Source organism: Eschrichtius robustus, chromosome 4, assembly GCF_028021215.1.
Source record: "Eschrichtius robustus isolate mEscRob2 chromosome 4, mEscRob2.pri, whole genome shotgun sequence".
NCBI classification, from domain to species: domain Eukaryota; kingdom Metazoa; phylum Chordata; class Mammalia; order Artiodactyla; family Eschrichtiidae; genus Eschrichtius; species Eschrichtius robustus.
In genome coordinates, this window is record NC_090827.1 from 88,155,786 (window position 1) to 88,180,215 (window position 24,430).

The 24,430-nt window shown below is 41.0% G+C and overlaps 2 protein-coding genes across 2 annotated transcripts in view; one reads left to right on the forward strand and one right to left on the reverse strand.

The window, feature by feature from the left end:
* Positions 1 to 129: 129 nt before the first annotated feature.
* RPL9 (ribosomal protein L9) lies at positions 130 to 4,205 on the forward strand. Its single transcript, XM_068543087.1, has 7 exons — positions 130 to 271; positions 361 to 476; positions 1,075 to 1,170; positions 2,146 to 2,278; positions 3,136 to 3,216; positions 3,738 to 3,852; positions 4,126 to 4,205. The coding sequence occupies exons 1-6, from the start codon at positions 226 to 228 to the stop codon at positions 3,842 to 3,844; spliced, it is 579 nt and encodes a 192-aa protein (XP_068399188.1). The 5' UTR covers positions 130 to 225; the 3' UTR covers positions 3,845 to 3,852; positions 4,126 to 4,205.
* A 5,122-nt stretch (positions 4,206 to 9,327) lies between these two features.
* KLB (klotho beta) overlaps positions 9,328 to 24,430 on the reverse strand; it is a 34,197-nt gene continuing 19,094 nt past the window's right edge. Inside the window, 4 exon segments of the mRNA XM_068542256.1 lie at positions 9,328 to 9,757; positions 12,680 to 13,823; positions 19,973 to 20,241; positions 23,068 to 23,578. Coding sequence (XP_068398357.1) covers positions 9,375 to 9,757; positions 12,680 to 13,823; positions 19,973 to 20,241; positions 23,068 to 23,578 — 2,307 coding nt within the window. The 3' untranslated portion in view covers positions 9,328 to 9,374.

Sequence of the window (24,430 nt, forward strand, 5' to 3'; positions counted from 1 at the left end):
AGGGTTGCGCTGAGCGGGATTTGGCCCGTTGGGCTTATAACACCCGCCGAGGAGCTGCTCCTTCCAGGCCAGGGCGTAGTGGGGGCCGCTCTCCGTGCTGGTCCTCCCGTATCCTTCCCGGGATTTTTGCCTGCGGTCTCCGGTAGGAGTGGAGCTCCGTGCATCGTAGTTTGGTCGAAAACAGGTCCTCTGCGGCCTTCTTACCCCAAGCGTTTGTGTTTCAGAATGAAGACCATTCTCAGCAATCAGACTGTCGACATTCCAGAAAATGGTACGAGACCTGGTGTTTGCATTTTTCTTACATCTTTACTACATGCCCTATACCTTGTTGCGAGGCCTCACGAATACGTTCTCTCCTAGTCGACATTACTCTGAAGGGACGCACAGTTATTGTGAAGGGCCCCAGAGGTACCCTGCGGAGGGACTTCAATCATATCAATGTAGAACTCAGTCTCCTTGGGAAGAAAAAGAAGAGGGTGAGTTTTTGTTTCTGTTTTTTTTGACACTTCAGTTGCTTGTTTGGAAGGTTGTGATTTAAGAGCATCAGATTGGGTTGTTTTTAAAATTATGGAATTGAGGTTCAGTGTTTTAAGTTGAAGTTTGGTGTCCAGAAGCATAACTAGTTTTGGTGTTGTTGCTTCAGTGAAATTGGAAAACCAGATTCTGAACAGAGTGGATTATAAAAGATCAGTACTAGTAGTTGTCATTCGTATCAGGTCTTAATGCTGTTACAAGCTAAGTTTATTTTTCTTCTGATTGTTTTGTAAGAATCTTAGGAACGCAGCAGTAGGTCTTTTAAACCTGGTATTTTAGTTTTCAAGGAGGGAAGTTTGATGCAGCTTGTACAAAACTTGTGTTCTGGGTTGTCATTCCTTTGTGAAGTAGTAGTGTACCTGTAATGTACAGTAACAAAAATGTTAACTGAGGGCTTTGCGGTTTAATTTTTCCTTGAAAAACGTGTGTTTTAATTTGGGCAAATACTAGACTCTAGAGTACTTACTGTGAATAAATGGACTTTTTTCCAAGCCTACTTACTACTGGAAAGAATTTTCTAAAGTTTTTGTTCTGTTACAGCTCCGGGTTGACAAATGGTGGGGGAATAGGAAGGAACTGGCCACTGTTCGCACTATCTGTAGTCATGTACAGAACATGATCAAGGGCGTTACACTGGTAAGCAGGTTAACCAGACTACTTTGTTTTGGAAGGGGAGGTTTCTCAGCTGTGATTTATGTATGCAACATAAATGTCTGCTGCAGAGAATAGATTATGCATGTAATTTAGTGAGTTATGTGTACTTATTAAGTACTTGGGAAAAAGTGATCTTGGCAAATGTGTTTAATAGACATTCCTAGGTCTTAGGATTAAGTGATGTGAGTAAAGATTGAGTGATAAATAAGAGTAAAGACCAAATGGTCTTAATAGTATGCTGATGGTGTTTTTTCCACACAAAATAGGACTCACCTTCAGCGTGCTTTTTTTTTTTTATATTAAAAAAATGTAACATACAGGGTAGGCTTTGGTTTCTTGTTTTATGCCTGTCACCACCAGGACCTCTTGTAGGGATAGAAAAAGGTGGACCTAATTTCTGAGCTCCCTGTCCATTTCCTTAAAAACATACCAGGTTAGGTTCCTTGAGGGCGGGGGGCCTGTCTTGGTGTCATCAGTTCTTGTGACCTGGCGTACCTTAGTAACTCAGTATGTTAGCTTGATGTCCAAGATGAAGGGCTTTGGGGTTCTTCTTTAATGGGAAACTAGCATTGTTTACCGTGGGCATAGCAGGTGGTAAAATACATGCTTCCTTAAGGAGCTTCACAGTCCAGTGAGGAGATACAGAAACACATGTTTGTGTGTAAGATTGTTGTAAGGCTTGGTATAGGTGATAACATTTTACAAAACCTTGACAATGAGTGGTGTGTGAGAACTGTTTCAGTTTCCTTTGTCAGGAAGGAGGAAATTTTCCTCTAAAGTCTCCATTGGTAATTTCTAGAGATTTGGTCATCCTTTTCTAGGTGCAGGGAGGGAGACAGCCCTGACAGATGTGTAAATGTTCCTTATAAAAGGGCAACTCATACTTGGTTTTCAGAGAAAAACTGGAAATCCTTTCAAATTTCTCAGCATTGCTAATAGTTTGTTTATTTAACCTAGGGCTTCCGTTACAAGATGAGGTCTGTGTATGCTCACTTCCCCATCAACGTTGTTATTCAGGAGACTGGTTCTCTTGTTGAAATCCGAAATTTTTTGGGTGAAAAGTACATCCGCAGGGTTCGGATGAGGCCAGGTATGGTTTAGAAATTTTCTTTCTACTTGTGAAGGCTGGTATTTTGGGGTAGATAAGACCAGATTTATTTCAGAATTATCCAGTTTGGTTATGGCTTTGTATCATATTTATACCAGTTGTGGTTCCTGAAGGCTTACATTTGGGGTAGTTTGCAGGCCATGGGAGCTGTGATTGGTTTTGCAAACTGAAATCCAAAAAAAGACCATTTGAATAGAGGTTAATACCTAGATTTCCTAGTTTCAAGTCTCAGCTCTCACTGTCAACCTTGGGCAGGTTACCTCTATTAGCTCATTTTACTCATCTGTAAAATTGGGAACATCTCATGATTAAATGACTTGAATTTGAAATGCATTTTAAAAATAGTTCTTGTCTGATGCATAGTTAACACTGAAACATTAGAAAGTTTTAAAACTTAGTGCTCTCGATGCTGTTTGATTCTGTTGAATTGGGTGGGGGTGGGAAGAAGGGATTGTACCTATTAGTGGCTCTACAAAAATATATGATAGTTGCTATGGTCAGCAATACTTAATGAGAACCCTTAGGTGAAAAATGAGCTTTGAGGAATACCAAATATACAGTAAAAGTAAGATTGGATACAAATCTTTGTACAGCTAAATCCTACTAGCTGAATACCTTTTTCTCATACTCCTTAATTGAATCATAGTCTGTAATCAGTCTGGGACAGATTCATTCAAGCAGGAATACAAGATTGGCCCAGATAATACAGATTCTGTTACAAAACAATTTCTTTTGGTGTGTGGAATTTTAAATGGAATAAATTGCTACTTAATTTAAATATTTTAAATATGCTACAGATTTTATGTTGACACTATGCACATGCTCTCTTACCTTTTTAGGTGTTGCTTGTTCAGTATCTCAAGCCCAGAAAGATGAGTTGATTCTTGAAGGAAATGACATTGAACTTGTGTCAAATTCAGGTTTGTATGTTTACTGTGCTTGATTATGCCCATAAAATCTTACCTAGATCTTGTAGTTGAATACCTGGTATATGTTCTTTTAGTGAGCTTTTTTCTTTTTTTTTTCATCCGTTTATTTTACTTACAGTGTTCTATGGGGAGTTTGTAAAGACACTGGTCAGTCAATTAAAAACACACCTAGGAACTCTGTGTACAGAAAAACAATTAGACATGTGAAGGCACAAAAGAAACAGAAGACTCAAGTACATTGGATATTAATAGGGACAAAAGGACTCAAGTGTAATTTGTTATACCTCTAATAGAGCAATCAAACATAAGTAACTGTAAATAAATTACGGGGAAGGAGAGAGAAAGCAGAACAATGAGATAGACAAAAAGATTGGTGAGTTTTTTTAAATGGTGGGACTCTAATAAACTATCCCAAAGATACTTGGGTTTTAAGTATATAGCACGTAATAAAATACTTGCTTATGATGGGTTTGACTGATAAAATAATTGCCTTATCTTTTTCACTCTTACAGCTGCTTTGATTCAGCAAGCCACAACAGTTAAAAACAAGGATATCAGAAAATTTTTGGATGGTATCTATGTTTCTGAAAAAGGAACAGTTCAGCAGGCTGATGAATAAGATCTGAGGTAGGTTCTTGTAATGTCCATATAAATTTTATTAACTGCTTTAGTTGGGGGTCTTAATTGATTAAGAGACTTAAACTGGAGGTGTAGCAAAGGTAGAAAATGGAGAGCTGCATTCTGGAACACAGTAAATTTGGCAGAATAAGAGAGTTGACACGTTTTTACTATGAACCAGTAAGTCATAGTCTTAAAGTATGTTTTAGATGATTCAGAGTAGAACTTTTCTGGGCAAGGATATTGATGGAGATTTACTGACATTTTCATTTCTTTTTACAGTGATCCAGTTACAGAAACTGCAAGAGGCCAGACTCATATGTGATATTTTAAAAACGAATAAAAGCTCTTTTGACTTGGGACTTTTTCTTAAATTGATTATCCTTTCCAACTATTTGGCCAGTAAGCAGCTAAGTAAATTCTAGTGTGCTAAGAACAATAACAGAAGGAATAGGAGGGTTTTTTAAAGTAAGACTTAATGGGAGAAGTGGTTTGAAGGAATAGCAAGGGTATTTCAGGCAAGAGGAATATGGGTACCAGTGACAGGCGACACTGTGGTTGTTCATTATTGGATGAAGAACTTTGGGAGATGTCCTGAAGGTATGTGTAATTTCGCAGAGGCACGAATTTGAATATTTGTGAGGGCAAGTGCCTGAGTCACAGTAACTTTGTGTGAAAAAGCAGCTGAGAAGTGATATTAGAAGATGGAGTTAATTTATATTCATGATAAACATGGTTGCTGTGGCCCAAGGTTCTTTGTTTTAGCGTAATTTCAGCCATTTACTCCTGTGTCCTAGTCCTTGATATCTAAAAAAAACTTATAACCCTTCCATAGTCTCTTCATTCCATGTGTCATGCTTTAGATACACTACCATACTAGACTATCTTAACTCAATAGGATTGCCTCTAAATCTCTTCCTTGATAGAAACTCCAACTTTATGATTTCTCAGGCAAAACTTAACATTCAAGTTTGATTTCTCTTACATCCTGTGTGTCTAGTCTGTTAGAAAAATCTGTGGACTGTGCCTTCAAAGTAAGGTATGTTCAGGAACTAAGCAAGAAAAAATAAAACCCATTTGGAACATAAGGATTTTAAAAGATCTTCATTTAGATAAATGAAATTAATTTTTATATTGAGTTAATAATCTTTGGTTTGATAATGGTTAAGTATTTAAGAAATGGATGAAATTGTAAATGTAAGTTTTGCTTTGAAATATTTTAGATGAGGTTTGAGGTAGGCATTGGATGGGGTTCTAGGTCTAGGGTTTCAATACATTGATATTTGTTGAAGCTGAATGATGGGGATTCACTATACTATTCCTATTTGCATAAAGTTTTGAAATTTTTCACAATTAGAAGATGAAGCCAAAACCCTTTAAACTGATCCACCCTTGCTTCTCCCTCCCCCATCTGTTCTCAGCAGTAGCCAGAATGCATTTTTCAAACTCCCTTGTAACCTTTCTGACTACACTGACTGAGTTGACCTTCCTGCTCCTCAATACCACTGCCTTAAAGCCTTCAAGTTGTCTTTCCCTTTGGAGTGACAGGTTATCTTCAAGTCTATAGTCCAGTGTTTTCAGTGAAGCTTACGTTGACCATCCTATTAATTGTGCTCATTCCTCATGCCCATCCTAGCATACCCTTACCCTGCTTCACTTGTTTTTGTCCATAGTATTTATAATGTAATATTAATAGTTTACTTTGTTGTGTATTGATTGTATGCTTTTTTCCTGCTAGAGTCTAACCTTCATGAGGATGTGGTCTTTTCTACACTGGGATATTCCAAGTAAAGAACCTGGAAAAATGTCTGGCACTTAGCTGTTTGCTGAGTGAATGGTTCCCAGATTGCCAGGGAGATTCAAGTTATGCAGATTCAGTAATAGTAATGGGACTAGAAAGATGTTTTGGAAGGTGTTGACAGAATTTGAGGGTTGAGGAAGTAATTTCCAAGTGGCAATATTGCAGAGGGATAGAGGTGTTACTGTTGAAGAGTGTCAGCATATAGGCGGTAGTAGCAGCTGTGGGAGTAAGTGTGATGCTCTCCAAGAGTGAAGTGGGTGGTATGAGACCTTCACAGCGTAACTATTGCAGTCTGGTTGAAGCTAAGGAGTTATTTCCATTCAGTAACTTGGATGTGGTAAATGAAAGTCTAGTTCTCCCCAGGGAAGACCTCCACATTTTTCTGTGTTTACTATGGATAAGCACGTGTGTGTTTTTTCAGTTTTGAGGTGTAGGAGTCCACGTTGTATAATCAGAAAACATACTCAGGAGTAAGTTACCCAGTTGGCACACAGTTTGGGAGGATGGGGGAGGCAGTGTTGGGGCAGAACCCAGTTACAACACCAAACCCATTCACATTCCACAGTTCTTAAAACTGACCAGATTGTTAGTTGAATATAAATAATCAGCATAAACCGGTTTATTTGGAATAAATTACATCGAGAATTAAACACCTAGTCACAATGTACTGGCCTCATTTTCCAGAGGCTCTTTAAACACCATAGTTGTGATATTTCCATATATATTAGACTTTTTAGTGAAAGGTTTGTTACATTGAATACAACAGTAATGTTACAATATACAAAATAACACAAGCTACATTTTAAGATGATTTTCTTCCAAGTCTCAGAAAAGCTTAAATTTAAAGATCTTACCCTGTCAAAAGCTATCAACAGTTCCTAATCGACCCTTTATGATTTTAAAATGAGTTTAAGAAAAACTTGAATAGTAAATATAATTGATCATGAGCCAGATTTAAATGTTTACCTAGGGACTCTTGTATGATGATGGCTTAAACCAGTGGTTAAGACTGTGCTTCCACTTCAGGGGGCGGTGGGTTTGATCCCTGGTTGGGGAACTAAGATTCCCATATGGTGTGGCCAAAAAATAAGTTTAAAAAGAAAAAAAAAAAAAAAAAAATTCCCAAGTGGCAAAAAAAAAAAAGGTAAGCATTGGGTTAGGGACTTTACTATTTGCAAGAATTTATGGCAAGGCAACAAGTTTAAAAAAGGGGGTCATAAGTCTTAAGCACTAAATGTAAAGACATAAAATAATGCTGTTTAGTGGACTAAACAAACCATGAGTACAAGATACTTTAATCAAAACACAAAGTAGAGACCATAAAAGCAAAATCTTAATTCTAAAGCTTTGTTATTCCTATGACTGAATATGCATTTCTTTTTCAAAACCTTGGACGTTAGAGGTTAAAGAGTTGATGAGTTGCTCAACTGATAATCCGTAAAATTAAAATAATTGCTAGTTATTGTAATTGTGTATAGCCTCAAGCCCAATAACTAAGTGGTTCTCAAAAAAAATACAAAAAATTCCTTGGAAAACATAACCTAAAATCTGCTAAGTTTGAAGGAGGGGTGCAGTTGGAACAAGGAGAATAGAAGAACACATTTGCCAAATTTTACTATTTGAATTTGGCCAGCCAGATAGCAAATTGATGTCTCATCACTTTTGCATTTGTTTGAATTGACCAATTGTGTAATCTGTATCTTTGAAACTTAATGCTATTATCAGTTAGTATCTCAGTTGTGTAGGAAATAAGAGCTTTCCTTTATCTTTTTTTCAGATTTATTATATTATTTTGGGCTGCGTTTGGTCTTCGTTGTTTTTTTTTTTTTTAATTTTTATTTATTTATTTTTGGCTGTGTTGGGTCTTCGTTTCTGTGTGAGGGCTTTCTCTAGTTGCGGCAAGCGGGGGCCACTCTTCATCGCGGTGCGTGGGTCTCCCACTGTCGCGGCCTCTCGTGTCGCGGAGCACAAGCTCCAGACGCGCAGGCTCAGTAGTTGTGGCTCACGGGCCTAGTTGTTCCGCGGCATGTGGGATCTTCCCAGACCAGGGCTCAAACCCGTGTCCCCTGCATTGGCAGGCAGATCCTCAATCGCTGCGCCACCAGGGAAGCCCGGTTGTTTTGTTTTGTTTTAATGAGTGTTTGCTCCTTTTTTTAAAATTATTTATTTTTTTGGCTGCGTTGGGTCTTTGTTGTGCGTGAACTTTCTCTAGTTGGTGGTGAGCGGGGGCTACTCTTCGTTGTGGTGCTCGGGCTTCTCATTGCAGTGGCTTCTCTTGTTGCGGAGCACAGGCTCTAGGTGCGTGGGCTTTAGAAGGCAGGCTCAGTAGTTGTGGCACACGGGCTTAGTTGCTCTGCAGCATGTGGGATCTTCCCAGACCAGGGCTTGAGCCTGTGTCCCCTGCATTGGCAGGTGGATTCTTCACCACTGCACCACCAGGGAGGTCCCTCCTTTGACTCTTAAAGTCAAAATTCCAGGAGAGTAGACAATGGTTAGTTATTTAAATACTGACTCGCCTAAAGAAAGAATGGGTATAAATGGGTTTAGATTCAGTTTATCTTCCAACATTGAGAATACAGTGAATGAATATTAAGCATAGAGTTCAAGAAAGTCAAACTGCAAATTCAGGTTTAAGAATTTACTTAATCCTAGTTTCAAAAGTTGCAATGTAAGAATAGTTTCAACTCATGCAGACCACCAACGTTCTGAATTGTGTCCAAAGAGACACAGTTGAGAGGTCCAGATATGGCTGCAGTCTACACCTTGAGAGGTCTCTATATGCATGTGTCATAACAGTGAAGCACTTCAGGGGAGAGAGCAAGTCTTATGGGATAAATGGTCCTTTGGTAACTTGATAATTAAAAACTTTCCGTCTTTTTAGAACGTTTTAATTTTCCTAAGTATGCTACATCTTGTCACCTTAGAAAATTCAAGTGAGGAATAATGTCAATTTGTCTAAAGAAGTTGCTGTGCGTGTACGGTGAGGTTGAGTGACTTCCCTGTCATCACAGGCAGTTGGGTCTAGCTCTCTTTAATCTTAGTCATCTGATCTTTAACATGAGAGAGTTTTGGAAATTAAATGTTATTTTTAAAAAATCATCTGGAAAAAGAGACCTCACAAAATTAGATGTTTTGTGAGTGCTTAATAATTTTAACTTTTATTGAGAAAAACTAAGGGATTGATGTGCTACAGTCTATACTGTAACTGGCTATAGACAAGCACTACTTACCCTATTTTTTCTTTCCATTTGAGAAACATCCTGACCAAAGGGGAAAGCACCTTGTTAGAAGTGACAGAATTTATCACTGACTATCCCATGTTACGAGTTAAATCTCTGCTATGGAGTCTTAACAAAGTTGCACTTTTTTCAAAACAATTTCTTTTATCATAAGTAGCTATTGGTATTCATAGAAAAAAACTGCAGAATAATGATAGGAAACAGCTCATCAAACTCCATGAAACAATGTATCAGATAATCCTCATACCTTACCGTCTAGGGAAGCCTTTACCTTAGATCCAAGAACTGAATTCACTGATATTAACACCTAAGGGAAAATTTGAACCACACAGTGGAGACATCTATTGTCATTACCTTGGCTATCACTAATATCTCAAAACTGTCGTTTTTCTACAATATAGGTGTATCTTCTGTAAGTTACCAGTATATGGAACTGGAGTGAATTTTTAAACTTTTCCATCATGCAGATAAATATTGTAGGATCAGCTTAGCTAAGAACTCTCGTGGCCTTTTTTTAATGGTATGTGTTGTAAGTTCTTTGCTTTCCAAAATTTTCTTCTCTTTAGCTTATGAAAAACGGTAATTGATAAAAGTAGAACCAGGGTAGAGAAGAAACAACATCCAAAGAATATCAGCGGTTTCTTCTGCACAAGAAGTAAGCAGACAATACACTCTGTGTTTCTTTGAGTCTGACTGCATCTAGGACTACTGTTCTCAGAAAGGAAGCCATTGTTGCTGATGAGTTCGTTGTAAAACTGGATTGAGGATTTAGCTTTGAAATCAGATGTGAAGAATCCAAATCTGGGTCTAGATTTTTCTTCAGTCAGTTTGAATACATAATAGCCTTTGATTTTGATTTTATCAATCAAGTATGCTGAAAAATATCAGAAATGAACATTATTAATCACAAGTGGACTATAAAATATCTTTGAATAAGAATTTAGTTTTCATTGAAACAATCTGAAACTTGTGCCCATAAAATGTGATTTTCATTAAAGGTTTTTTTGACATTCTTTTGATTGATCTTAAGATGAAAATATGTGTAATGCTATAACTTTAAAAAGAAATTTGAAGTAAAACTTTGATCTATAATAATACAAAAACACCTGGAGGAAAAGCAGATTTAAGAATTGGAGCCATGAAGCTCAAAGGACTTACTGTCACTTTTGTTCCTAGGGTCAAAAGCAGAAAAACCATGCCTATTTGGCCTGATTTTAAATCTCAGATGTGCCCTTTGTGCTGCCCAATAACTACACTTGGTTTCCCCAGCCACTCACTCTAGCTCTCCTCAACTTTTTTTTTTTTAAATAAATTTATTTATTTGTTTTTATTTTTGGCTGTGTTGGGTCTTTGCTGCGCGTGGGCTTTCTCTAGTTGCGGCGAGTGGGGGCTACTCTTCGTTGTGGTGCCTGTGCTCATCGCAGAGGCTTCTCTTGTTGTGGAGCACGAGCTCTAGGCACGCGGGCTTCAGTAGTTGTGGCTCGCGGGCTCTAGAGCACAGGCTCAGTAGTTGCGGCACACGGGCTTTGTTGGTCCGCAGCATGTGGGATCTTCCCGGACCAGGGCTTGTACCCGTCTCTCCTGCATTGGAAGTCGGCTTCTTAACCACTGCGCCACTAGGGAAGCCCTTTCCTCAACTTTTTCACACCTTCTTCCTGTCCTCAAACTGATAGCCCCTACTCTGTCATCCTTGCTTTGAAGTGATGACCTTCCTCCCTACTTCCGCTGAACTAAAGCTCTCAGAGGAGAACTTCAGTCTCCTATAATCACATCTACCCACCTACTGGCGTTTGCACTGGTATTCTGCTTTCTCTCCTGTTACTGTGGATGACCTATTCATGCTCCTGCAGGAAGCTGACTTCTCCACTTAATACATTCACTAAGTTTATTCTCTCTTGTCTACTCAAGGACATCGCTCCATTGTTCTTTCTCTTTTCTCATGTATTTTCCCTCACTACTGGACCATTTCCATATAAATATGCTATAACTTCTGGTATCTTAATAAGCAAAAACAACAACCTCCCTTGATTGCACATCCTCCTCTAGTTATCTTTTACAGCATTGGCTCCTGTTCAGTCTTTTTTTTTTTTTTTTTTTTACTGGTTTCTCAGGGCTCAGCCCTCTTCTCTATGCTTGCTTTCTTAGTGATCTCCTTCAGCTTTATTGTTTTAAATACATCAATTTGCTCTTGATTCCCAAATTTGTGTCTCAGACCCAGACCTCTCCTCTGAACCTGAGGTTCATATCTGTTAGCCTACTTGACATCTCTACTTGGACGTCTAAAGACATCTCAAACTTAACCTGTGCACAACAAACAACTCATCTCCAAAAACCTGTTCCCCAACCTGATAAATGGCCACTCATCCTTTTAGTTAACTCAAGCCAAAATGTTGGAATCATCTTTCTTCTCTCATACCCACATCCAATCCTGTTTGACTACCTTCAAAATACATCCAGAACCCGGCCACTTCTCACCATGTCCACGCTTAATAGCCTGATCCAATCCACTGTTATCCTTACACAGACCAGTGCAATTCTCCCTGTTTCAATTCTTGCTCCTTTACAGTGTATTCACAAAGAGTAACCAGAGTAATTCTTTTAAAGTGTGAGTTGGAGCATGTCACCCTTCTGTTTAAAACCTCCTAGAACCTTCCTATCTCACTCAAAGAGCCACAGTTCTTACAATGGTCTACTAAGCCCTACCTGATTTGCCTCTTCCCTTACCTCGAACTCATCTTCAATTACTTTCCCCCTTGCTCATTCTTTCTAACTATTCTGACCTCTTTCCTGATCCTCAAATAGGCCAGGCATGCTCCAACATCAGGGCTTTTGCATTTGCTCTTCTCTTACCTGGAACACCTCTTTAAGTAACTATCGGTTTGCTGCCTCACTTCTCTGAGGATCTTTGAGGTTCCCTAGCCACTCTATTTAGAATTGTAACCACTCCTGTCTCCCGCCCTGAGGCACCCTCTTCTCTGCTGTTTTTTCTCCACAGACCTTTTCACCCCTGACATGCTATATCTTATACTTGTTTGTTGACTCTTATTCCAGAAAAATACAGGCTCCATAAAGGACAGTAATCTTTATTTTTGTTCAGTGGTGGCATAGTGCCCAGAACAGTTTTTGCCCATACTAGGTGCTCAATAAATATTTGTCAAATAAATGAATAAATTTCTAGGAAATTTTTGCAGCTTCAACAAATTGATCATGAACATTTAAAAATAATATTTTTTAAAAATGCGATATTAACCAATGCTGGGAAGAGTATGTGAGATAAGCACTCTCAAACACTGCTGTTTATAATATATGACCCGATAATTCCATGTTGGAGAATCCATCCCAAGGAGATCATTAGAAATGAAGACAAAAATTTGTATACGAAGATGCCTATTTTTTAGTAGTTAAAAAAACACCTAAGTATCAAACATTAGAGGGGTGGCTAAGTACACTGAGATATGTCCCTATAATGAGATATTAAGCAACCATTAAAATAATGTTAACAAGGAACTTCTAATGACAGAGAACACATTTATAATATGATATTAAGAAAAAAGTTGGCTACAAGACTATATTATAGTATGAGCTCAATTGTATTAATGATATCTAGTCAGCACGAGTCTAGGCACTTTTTTCGGGGGAGTAAGATTTCAGGTTTTTAAAAGTATTTTTCTATACTTGCCAAATTTCCCATAGTGAGCTGACACTGTCATTAATGAACCTGTTCCCCTCATTCTTCTGTGCATATTATCTGGGAATGTCATACTTCACTGAATCTGAAATAGCCCCCGAACCTCACCTTTCAAAGCCTCCTGAATGTATTTCTCTAAGTAGTGTTTCCGGAGTTCATCATTTTCCAGAGACTGGTCGTCGATGCCACTGGCCGTGATGTAAACATCCACGTCTCCATAGTTCCTCCGGATCCACTTCAGCACCTTGCGCTCTCCCCAGGGTATCACGGCCAGGCGGGTGGGGGAGCTCAGACAGGTGATGTCCTGCAGAAACTGGATGTCCCTGTCCGCGTCGTAGTTGCTGCCGTTCTGCCGCTCGTGCATCACGAACCTGGTGGTGAAGTGGTTCAGGGCGTAGAAGTCTGCAGTGCCCTTGACCAGCCTCCTTTCCTCCTCGGTGAACTGAGGCAGTGCGGAGCGCGTGAGCCCTTGCCTATTCTTGGAGGTGATGTACTCCCTCATGGCCAATGGGTAGTCCCCAGTCTTGAAGAGGGGCTCTGCGAACCAGGCGATTTCGAACTGGAGGAAGCGCTCGGCCGCCTTCCAGTGCGAGTCCGCATAGGGATTGGCGGGTTCGGCCCAGTCCGAGTGCAGAGACAGCGACACAACCCCGCGCTGCGCAGGCCTGTACTGCTGGTCGTAGAGGTGCCAGGCCAGGGCGTGGGCGATCATCAGGTGGTGGGCTGCCCAGTAGGTGTCGTTACTAGAGCGGTCGTAGATGTCACTCAGCCGGTTAGGCTCGTTGATGGTGATCCAGAGCTTCACGAGGTCCCCCAGCTCCTGGAAGCACAGGTCGGCATAGTCCTGGAAGGCCTTGGTCGTCGACCGGTTCAGCCACCCTCCACTGTACAGCAGAGGCGTGGGGAGGCCTAGGTGGGCGTGGGTTGGATAGTACAACGTGACCATTGAGGAGATGTTGAGCTTCAGTCCCTCACTGACCACACACCTGTAGTACCTCAGAGCCTGTCGGTTAACCGTGGACAGGTTGCCAGTGGGAAGGATTGAGGGCCAGTCCAGAGCAAACCTGTAGTGGGTGACTTTCATTCTTGCCAACATCTCAAGCTGTCTTTTGACACTGACAAAATCCGTGCATTGAGCTGGTCGTGTTTTCAGCCTCACTCCTTCCACTCGGTGCAACAGTCTGTTGCCCGTCACATTCCACACATACAGGTGAGGATCGCTGAACTGTGGGGAGGAAGCCACCGACTCTGGCTGTAAAAAGCAAGCACATTCAGGTAAAGCACACCCTGGCAGACAGACTCGGCATACATCCTCTGAGAAGAAGAGCCTGACCTTACTTTGCCTCTCACTGACAATAGAGAAAATAAATGATGCACATGTCCTTCATAACAACATATGTCTTCCTGCTATTCTGGCGATGTCAGAAAAAAGGCCTGATGGGTTATCCTCCCTCTCAGCCCTTGAAATTTACTGGGGAGACCAGAAAATATAGAGAAGGAACTACACCCAGGGCTTGCCTTGGAAAACAAGTTGTCTTTCAGAAAACACTGAGCATGGACTTCGCTGGTGGGACAGAGGTTAAGAATCTGCCTGCCAAGGCGGGGGACATGGGTTCGAGCCCTGGTCCGGGAAGATCCCACATGCCGCGGAGCAACTTAGCCCGTGCGCCACAACTACTGAGCCTCCACTCTAGAGCCTGTGTGCCACAACTACTGAGCCTGCTCACCTACAGCCCGTGCTCTGCAACAAGAGAAGCCACCGCAGTGAGAAGCCCGTGCACCGCAACGAAGAGTAGCCCCCGCTCACTGCAACTAGAGAAAGCCTGTGCGCAGCAACAAAGACCCAACACAGCCAAAAATAAATAATAAATAAATTAATTAATTAAAAAAAAAAAGAAAGAAAACACTGAGAAGCTGTTTTCCAGTTCGTCGGTCCTAAAACCCCAGTAATGTAGTGGGGGTCTCATGTGATTCTGTTCAAATGCATCAGGAAATTGGCTTAGTCCTCTCAGTTAAAAGGAATCACAAAAGATGGACCTTCCAAACCCTGCCATAAATTGAAGGCAAAGTTAACATTCCAGTTGTTGAGGATTTCACTGAGATCAGCACTTGGGGTTAGAGGGGGCTGGTTGACCCCAGCCACAGTTGCTAAAAGAGGACAGTGGGACAGGTCGGGGAATGACCCCTTGCACTTGCTGAAGGCATCTCTCTAACGCCTCTTATTTGAAAAGTCCAAGTGGTATCACATGTGCATCATTCTGTTTCTCCCCCACCCATGTGCCTGTGAGAACAAAGCATTTATTCATCTAAAGGAGAATACTCAACACCCTCCTTACATAAGGGACTTGAACTATGAAAAGAGAGGACCCTGAAATAACCGCCAGAAACTCCCAAGTTGACTCTTGGATCTGATGACGTCCCATTCCCTGCCCCACTACCAGAGAGAGAGCCCTGGACTCCTGTTCTAATTCTGTCCCTTTAAAACTCAAGGCTTGGCAGCTCTGTATAGTGACAGAGCAATCTCACGCACCTCACAGGTGTGCTGTGAGAAGTCTGTGATCTGGGCAACTGCTCTGTCAACTCTAAAGCACTCTACAAACATAAGGTACTTATAACTTGGGTTTAGTTTTCCTTGCAATAATTGCCTGCTAGGCCCTTGAGTCTAAATTAAAACAGAAAAGGGCTTAAGAAAAACATATCCAAATTCAAGCTTAATTAAAAAAAAGTAAAAGTTCTGAACTTGTTTTAAAGTGTTTTTTCTTCCCATGACTGAATTTAAATACACCTGGAATAAATGGGTAATTAACCTTTGGTAAATATTTTCCCTCTAATTGTTTTCTCGTGTGTCATCCTTCATAGTCTAATTACAAAATCATATCATTCCCACTTGCCATCTGCCAGCCAGTTATCTAGAACATTAAACTGAGAGAACATTGATCATGTGAGCATGAAGGTAAATCTGTATATAATTATTAGAGTAAAACCCTGGTAGCCTAGATGGTCAGTTTCAGTGTTTTGAAATCTCAGAGCATCATGATATTGAAAGTGTATTTACAAAGGGAAATCTTACCATAAGGTAAGGCAAGATCAAATGAAAAATCTCTTACTTTTTTTTTTTTTTTGGCCGAGGCGCGGTTTGCAGGATCTTAGTTCCCTGACGTGGGATTGAACTGGGCCACGGCAGTGAAAGCGCCGACTCCTAACCACTGGACTGCCAGGGAATTCCCCGTCTTACTTTAAAAAATCTCCAGAAAGCATTAGTCTTAGCCAGTGTGTGATTAATCTGCCGATAGAAATAGTTAAAGTATTGCACCCTGATCTCAACCCTGGCTCCCAGAGTTTGGTTCTAAAGTTCTATTTTCCACTAAAAGGATCCTGGGGTTTTTGGAGTAATGGCTTTTTCCAGGTCTGGGGCAGGAAAAGAATGAAGTGATGCTGGTACATCTTGTGCCAGAAAAATAAGGAAGTGCTTAAAAACTGAAAGGGAAATGTCAAAAAGACACAGGAGCAGCTTGAAAGAGTCCCATTGGCCAAATTTGAGAAAATTTGAGTATCAAAAGGCCCAATGAAACAATGACAACAATGAATTATAACACATTGAATTTAAAAGAATTCACCAAATAAATATAGAAGGAATAATCTAATTAGAAATTCACCATTTTGCAATCTACAAAGTAATCATTAATTCAGGCAAGGTTATTGTATCAATGTTAAGACCACTGGTTAAATGTTGTTGGGGAACAGGATATTTATACAGTCTCAAAGTATCACCATCAGATTAATTCTTAATTACAAATGGAAAAGGTACTTTTCAGTTAAGAGATCTGGCAAATGTCACCTTAACCAAGAAATCTGGTGACTATTCCTTCAACTAATGTCTTCAGTAATGAAACAAACTGATTTTATGTGCCTCCTAATTTGATGTATGGGAAATACACAACATCATCTATGTAGTATTATTTCCAGAAATGGTTAAATAATCTAATAAAGAAACAGAGAAATCCATGAAACACTCTACAAGCATCTGGCCTGAACTCTTCAAAAATGTCAATACCAAGAGATTAGGGGGATTGCTCTGAATTAAAAGGCTAAAGATACACAACAACAAATATGTGTTCCTTGTTCATGATAAAAAAAAAGGTTTTTTTGATCTATAAAGGACATTTTTGGGACATTTAGGAAGATTTGAATATGGATTGTATGTTGGATGATATTGAATAAATATTAAATATCCTGAGTATGATAATAGTATGAGATAGGAGAATGTCACTGTTCTTAGAAGACACATGCTGAAATATTTTGGGGTAAAGTATAATGATGTCTGCAACTTTTTAATGGTTCTAAAAGAGAGAGAGATAAACCAAACATGGCAACATGTTAACAATCAGCCAATCTTGATGAAGGGAATATGGGTGTTTATTGTACTAGTTTGAAATTTTTCAAAACAAAATGTTGGAGAAGAATATTGAAGGAAAAAAAGGTTGGAGGAAAATAAGATGTGTGTGGGTAGGCATAGCAATATTTTTAAAATGTTACTTTCACTTTATTAGTCTTCCTATAGAAAACATCTACTCTTTTGCCTACCCATCATCTATTCATACATCATCTGGCTGAGTTTTCAAAATGCACCCTAATTTTTCTTGGCAAACAACTCATCCTCACTCCTGGTTTAAGTTCAAGGGACACTGACTCCTTGACGGGCTCCAGGTGTGAGCAAGAAACCCAGGCCTGGTTGATCACAGAATTACTTTCCCCTGACCCAAGTGATCAGCTCTTGCTCTGAGTAATAGGAGCAGGGTCCACAGAGGGGGCAGACATTCACACTGTCAAACACTGGGGAACAGATGGGTCTTCAGAGGAAGCAGGAACTTACAGGTTGGGTCATGTACAGGCTGGAACTCTTGTCTCCCCTGGGGCCTCTCTTTGCTGGGTCTGGAATTTTGGAAAATATAAACCTACTTGAAGTGGTATGGAAAAGATGGCCTGCCTGTGCCATGTGGAGGAGGAGATAGACACTGGGTAAGTAGGTGGCTCTCCAGGGGACACAAACTGAAGGTGAGTCACTGTGTTTATATTACTCTCTATATCTTTCCCCCTTTTATCACCTCTGAGCCTTTACTAAAGTCTTATTTAAATATCGATAGGGGTTGAGATTTGTAACTTTGCCCACTCATGGTTTGGGCCATTTTGTCTGGTCCTTGCACATTTTGTTTTTCCATATGCTTCTAGAATACAAGTAATAGTGTGGTATTGTGGGGTCTTATAGCATAATGGTCAGGAGACAGACAAATCCGGGTAACCCGGACAAGTTATGTAACCTCCCTAAACTTCAGGTTCTTTGCCTATAAAATGAGGTGGTTTTTTTAAAATTTAATTTTATTTATTTTTTATACAGCAGGTTCTTATTAGTTATCTATTTTATACATATTAGTGTATACATGTCAATCCCAATCTCCCAATTCATCCCATCACCACCAACCCCCCTGCCACTTTCCTCCGTTGGTGTCCATACAGTTGTTCTCTACATCTGTGTCTCTTAAAATGAGGGTTTTAAGATTAAGTAGACAGGGACTTCCCTGGTGGTGCAGTGGTTAAGAATCTGCCTGCCAATGCAAGGGACATGGGTTCAAGCCCTGGTCCAGGGTTCGAGCCCAGGTCCAGGAAGATCCCACATGCCTAGGAGCAACTAAGCCCCTGCGCCACAACTACTGAGCCTGTGCTCTAGAACCCGAGAGCCACAACTACTGAGCCTGCACGCCTAGAGCCTGTGCTTTGCAACAAAGAGAAGCCACTGCAGTGAGAAGCCTGCACACCACAACGAAGAGTACCCCCTGCTCACCGCAACTAGAGAAAGCCTGCATGCAGCAAGGAAGACACAACACAGCCAAAAATAAATAAATAAAATTAAAAAACAAAGATTAAGTAGACAGAATGCACATACATACAGCGGTTAAGTGCTTGGTACATAGTAGGAGCTTCAAAAAGTAGTTATTATTATTTTGGAAAGAGCATTGTGCATCTGGGGGCTTGAAGTTTGCCTGCTACAGTTCTGCCACTATTTGTGTTACCTTGGGCAAGTCACTTAGGTCTCAATTATTAATTGATGGGTCTTACTTTCCTCAGCTATAAAATGAAGGATTTGGAGTAAGAGGTTTCGAAGGGCTCACCTGGCTCTGAAAGTTGACCTTATTCATGCACTATGCATTGAGCACCTGCCATGTGCCTGACATTGCTCTAGTAAGGCATACAGCAGGCAGCAAAGCCTCAAACGTCTCCACCTCTTGCGGAGAAAGTTTGCATTCTAGTAGGGCAAGACAGGTGATCAGTAAGAAAAATGTGTAAAGTGGTTATCAGGGGCTGGGGGTGGGGGAAATGGGGAGATGCCGGTTGAAGGGCACAAACTTCCAGTTATAATATTAACATGTTCTGGGGGTCTGTTGTACAGCATGGTGACTATAGTTAATAATATTGTATTATATACTTGAAAGTTGCTAAGAGAGTAGATCTTAAATTTTCTCACCACAAAAAAAGAAATGGGAATTGCGTGTGATGGTATGGAAGTGATAGCTAATGCCATAGTGGTAATGATTTTGTAATATATAACCGTATCAAATCAACACATTGTACTCCTCAAATTTACACAATATTGTATGTCAATTGCATCTCAGTAAAGCTGGAGAAAAAAGGGAAATGTGTAATGTACATAGTATGCTAGAGAATGATGAATGCTATGTAGGAAAATAGAGCAGGAAGGGGGAATGTGCACTGATAGTGTTGGAGTTATGCTTTTTGGAGTGGAGGGAAGCCTTATTGAGAAGGTGACATCTGAGTAAACATCTGAAGAAGGTGAGGAATGAGACAAGTCAGGAGGCCCCACTGGGGTATAAAGACCTCATAAGGCAAATAACCCAAATTTATCGAATAAGAGGAATCACTTAAATAAAAGGTCACTAACAATTTGCTTTTGACGAAACAAAAATCTAGGGAATTCCTGGCATTCCAGTGGTTAGGACTCGGTGCTTTCACTGCTGAGGGCGTGGGTTCAATCCCTGGACTAAAATCCTGCAAGCCGTGCAGCCCAGCCAAAAAATTAAAAAAAAAAATCTATAAAATTATTTTCCCTTAATTTTGACACTACTAACAAATGCCTCTCACAAAAATGACTGTTAAGTTCCCTCTAGACTGTACACAACTTGAGGGCAGTATGAAAAGCTCTCAGTAAGCATGAATTCTTCTCTTCCTCTTCCTTCCTCTTTCCCCACCTTCCCCTCATAACCTCCAAGTGATCATGGTATTTGATATTGTCTGACAGCTATCTCCTAGATGTCACTGAGTAAAGTGAAAGAAAATATTGTGTACTACTTGCACCACTTTATAGTTAATTTGTAAGTAGCCACTTACCTTAAGGACAGATTCAGTGACGCCCCAGGAGAAATCACAGGGAAACTGACCCTGCACATCTGGTGTGGACTCTTTCAAAGTGAAACCATTTTCTTGTATGATCTGTTTATAGTAACGTGCTGAAGACTTAGGCTTTCTTTCTTTTTGTTTACTATTAAAATCCACATAAAATAATCCTCGGCGAGTGGTGTAAGCATCCTGCCATTCAAAGCCATCCAGGAGGGACCAGGCAGTGTAACCAAACACTCGTATTTCATCAAACTTGATTGCTGCACAGAAGGAAAAAAGCAGAGATGTTCAGAGGACTACACACTCTGGTTCACGTTTACGACCTCACTAATGACATGCCGGAGGCGGCATATTGTGAAAGCAACCTTTTTCCTAATTTGCAGGCCCAATATATCAAATAGAAAATTTATTTTTATATTTGAAAAGGGGCAGTTATTTTCATCTAGAGTGGTCTTCCCAAGTGAATGACACAGTTAAAGGATAAAATTTAAAATATTCCTGAGACTTAGCGTGCAAATCTGTGTCAGAGGACTTCCCTGGTGGCACAGTGGTTAAGAATCCGCCTGCCAATGCAGGGGACGTGGGTTCGATCCCTGGTCTGGGAAGATCCCACATGCTGCGGAGCAACTAAGCCTGTGTGCCACAACTACTGAGCCTGCGTTCTAGAGCCCGCATGCCACAACTACTGAAGCCCGTGTGCCTAGAGCCCGTGCTCCACAACAAGAGAGGCCACCGCAGTGAGAAGCCCGTGCACCACAAAGAAGAGTAGCCCCCGCTCGTAGCAACTAGAGAAAGCCTGCACACAGCAACGAAGACCCAACGCAGCCAAAAATAAATAAATAAATAAACAAACAAATAAGTAAATAGCAGTTGAGGATTTATAAGAAGAAAAAAAAAATAAGTAAAATACTGAATTGAAATAGTTAAAAAAAAAAGATCTGTGTCAGAGGGCATGGTAATTTCCAGAACCCTTTGGGACCAATGTAGATGTCTGCTCATGACCAAGAGTTTCTCATTTCAACCTTGGGTTGGTTCCCATTTGTGGACAAACTATCTTCTGTGAAACAATCCTCAGGGACTGAAATATCAGCTTTGAGAATGAGCATATGTGAATGTAGATTTAAGGAGGAGAAGGAAGCACAGTGATGTAAGAGAACAAGAACTGACTGGGCCGAGGGGCAGGAGAGGAGAGGACTTGCTCTACTGTGCTCCTGGGACGGGGCTATTGGGCAAGTTTCTCAATCTCTGTTTCCTCATTTGTAAATAGAGAAGTTTGGAAAAGATGATCTCTCAGGAACTTTCTAGCTTTAAATTCAATAACTTTTAGGAACTAGATAAAAATGAAATATGCAATAAAAACAACAAATACCCCAATCAATCATGAACCATTTTTCTTTTCTTAAAAGCTTTCATTTTCTCATGGTAATGTCTCATTTCTGCACTTTGGGGGTTTTATCACTGATATACTTTTCCTAAAAGGTGGAGTCAATGTCAAGGGAATCGATGTCAAGAGATTCTGATGTGGGACTTCCCTAGTGGTCCAGTGGTTGGGACTCTGTGCTTCCACTGCAGGGGGCGTGGGTTCCATCCCTGGTCGGGGAATTGGGGTCCTGTATGCCGCATGGCACGGCCATAAAAAAGGGGTTCCGATGAAATAAATATGTTTCAGCAGGCCCTGGTTCTAGTCTCTCTGGTGTCATAGGGTCCTGAGGAGAGGTGGAATGGTAACGCCTGGGGAATGACACCACTTTTGCCAAAGTGCTTGGCATTTGGCCCGGGCCCTGTGGGCAGAGTCCTCTGCTCTGGAGGCCCCCATGTGCATGTGCCCCGTGGCTGGGCAAGGCTCTGTTCCATGTGCTCCTCCTGCAAGTTGGGACAGCACGTCTTGCTCTCCCTGAGGACCCTCCCTGAACATTCTCTTCTGCAGAACCAGGGATTTTTCTCCAAGCTTGCGACATTTTTTTTTTCTCTTGGCCATGCTGTGCCACCTTCGGGACCTTAGTTCCCTGACCAGGGATTGAACCTGGGCCCTCAGCAGTGAAAGCCACGAGTCGTAACCACTGGACCTCCAGGGAATTCCCTCCAAGCTTGTGACTTCTAAAGAGAGCTACAGAGTTGTAGAAAGATCCACTGAGAATTCCTTTATATAGGAGAGAAATGGGGCCCAACTCTGTAGGGGACAGAACATCATAATTCGAGCTTGTCCTCTGCTCCATTATTTCAGTCAGCCACCTGCAGATGTCACTACCTGAGTAAAGGAAAAGGAATGAGGGGATGGGCAGGGATTAGAGAAATATCCAAGAACAATAGAAGTTGCTCAGTTTAGCCATTCATGGCTCATTCTTTGTCTTCAGACTTTTCGTCACTGAGTCATGTAGTAGAGTAAAAGGAGCACAATCAAAAAAAGCTTTCAGCATCTTAGACTAAAGTACTACTGTTAGAAAACTTTTGACATGTCTCCTTTAGCATTATGTCCTTTTAAAAGGAATGAAACAGCATCCTGTTGCCAATTAAGGATGTATCTACAGTGTAAAACTATTGTTTTCAAACCTTTATTTAAAAGGACACGAGAGTGGGACTTCTCTGGGGGCTCAGTGGTTAAGAATCCGCCTGCCAATGCAGGGGACGTGGGTTTGATCCCTGGTCTGGGAGGATCCCACATGTCACGGAGCAACTAAGCCCGGGCGCCACAACTACTGAGCCTGCGCTCTAGAGCCCGCGAGCCACAACTACTGAGCCCACGTGCCACAACTACTGAAGCCCACGCGCCTAGAGCCTGTGCTCCGCAACAGGAGAAGCCATGGCAATGAGAAGCCCGCACGCTGCAATGAAGAGTAGCCCCCGCTCGCCGCAACTAGGGAAAAGCCCATGCGCAGCAATGAAGATCCAACGCGGCCAAAAATAAATAAATAAATACATTTATAAAAAAAAAAGATGAGAGTAACGTTAAAAAATTCTGTCAACATTGGAAAATAGGAAAGTCCAACAATGACCATAACAACAATAATCATATATTCAAAGGTGACTTTAAATACCCTATAGCATAAGTATTCAAGACAGTTGTTTTGAGCTAATGTGCAACCAACCTTGGAGAACCTGGTTGAGGAAGTTCTTCATCATGTAGATGGCTGTGGTATCCTCTGTTTTCACATGACTGTCCGTGAACCAGCCATTCTCAGTGATCAGGATTCGGGGATTGCCATATTCCAGTTTAATCCAGTTCAGCACGTCTCTTAAATTGAGGGACACATTTTGTCCCATTTTAGCCATGGTGTTGTAGGGCTTGAAATTGTTGGGTCCAAAGGAAAAGGCAAAGAAGTCAGCTGTGCCCCTCACCTCATTCTTCTCCGCTTCAGAGAAGAGGGGTAGAATGGAGAACAACTTCTTTTTCATCACCTCTGGATAGTTACCATCCCCGTGGATAGGGTTGGCAAACCACCCGAGCACAGAAACCATGGATTGTTGGCACTTGAGTATATCCATTGTGTTTTCTGATCTGTTTGGTTCAATCCAGTGGGATCCCAACGTGATTGATAACCAACCCTTCTGATGTGGGCGGAAATTTCTATTGTAGTTATGCCAGACTTTCGAGTGAGCCTAAGAAAAAGAAAATATTGTTAATCTTTACTGTCCTTACTCACAGGGTTGTGAGTTGGCTGATAGAAGGTCTTCGTGGACAAATTAGTGAAGCGTCGGGTGCTGCAGGGGAAAGCTGCCAGGGAACCCTGATGACCGCAAAGTCTGCTCTCTGTTCACTTCCCCTGTGCTTCCAACCTAAAGCCTCCCCTATAGGATTACTGAGAGGCAGGCAGAGAGCTCTTGTCCTAGCTCCATATTACTTCTCCTCTCCCTGGCTCCCTTCCGGGCTCTCTCGGGGCTGGGTACAGGTGAGACACTATGTGGATTATAGGGTTTCTTCCTCTACATAGAAAGACTCAGAGCAGTGCTCTTTCATTGTTCTACAGAGTCTTCTTTTGGCCCTAACTTAGAAGTCCAGGATAATACAATTTCTAAATTCTGTAAATGGATAGTAATAGAGCTCACCTCCTAGGCTTGTTGTAAGGATTGAATGAATTAATGCACTCTAGAACAGTGGCTGGCACACAGTATAGCTCTATATAAGCCTTAGCTATTATTACTATTATTATAAAAGGGTGGCAGGCATGGCACAGTGCAGAAAACCAGTGGAAATAGTGTAGGATTTGGGATCAGCTCACTTGGGCTTGAAGTTCAGGTACTAACTATAGTAGCCTTAGATAAGGCACTTAACCTGTCTGAAATCTGTTCATATTCTCAGCTGTAAAATGAAGTTAAAAATAATAATACCCTTTGTAAAGTTGTTGTTAGATGTAGAGCTAACGTATATATTAAATATGTAGCATAGAATAGAGCACCTAGGAGCTACTGCCTAAAGATGGATATTATTATTATTGGCCCCCCTGGAATTTA

Bases quoted from the DNA above. Each gene is read 5' to 3' on its own strand.
- RPL9 (XM_068543087.1), top strand. From the start codon at position 226: ATGAAGACCATTCTCAGCAATCAGACTGTCGACATTCCAGAAAATG. The intron at 272-360 runs GTACGAGACCTG...GTTCTCTCCTAG, and splicing joins TGTCGACATTCCAGAAAATG to TCGACATTACTCTGAAGGGA. The intron at 477-1,074 runs GTGAGTTTTTGT...GTTCTGTTACAG, and splicing joins TTGGGAAGAAAAAGAAGAGG to CTCCGGGTTGACAAATGGTG.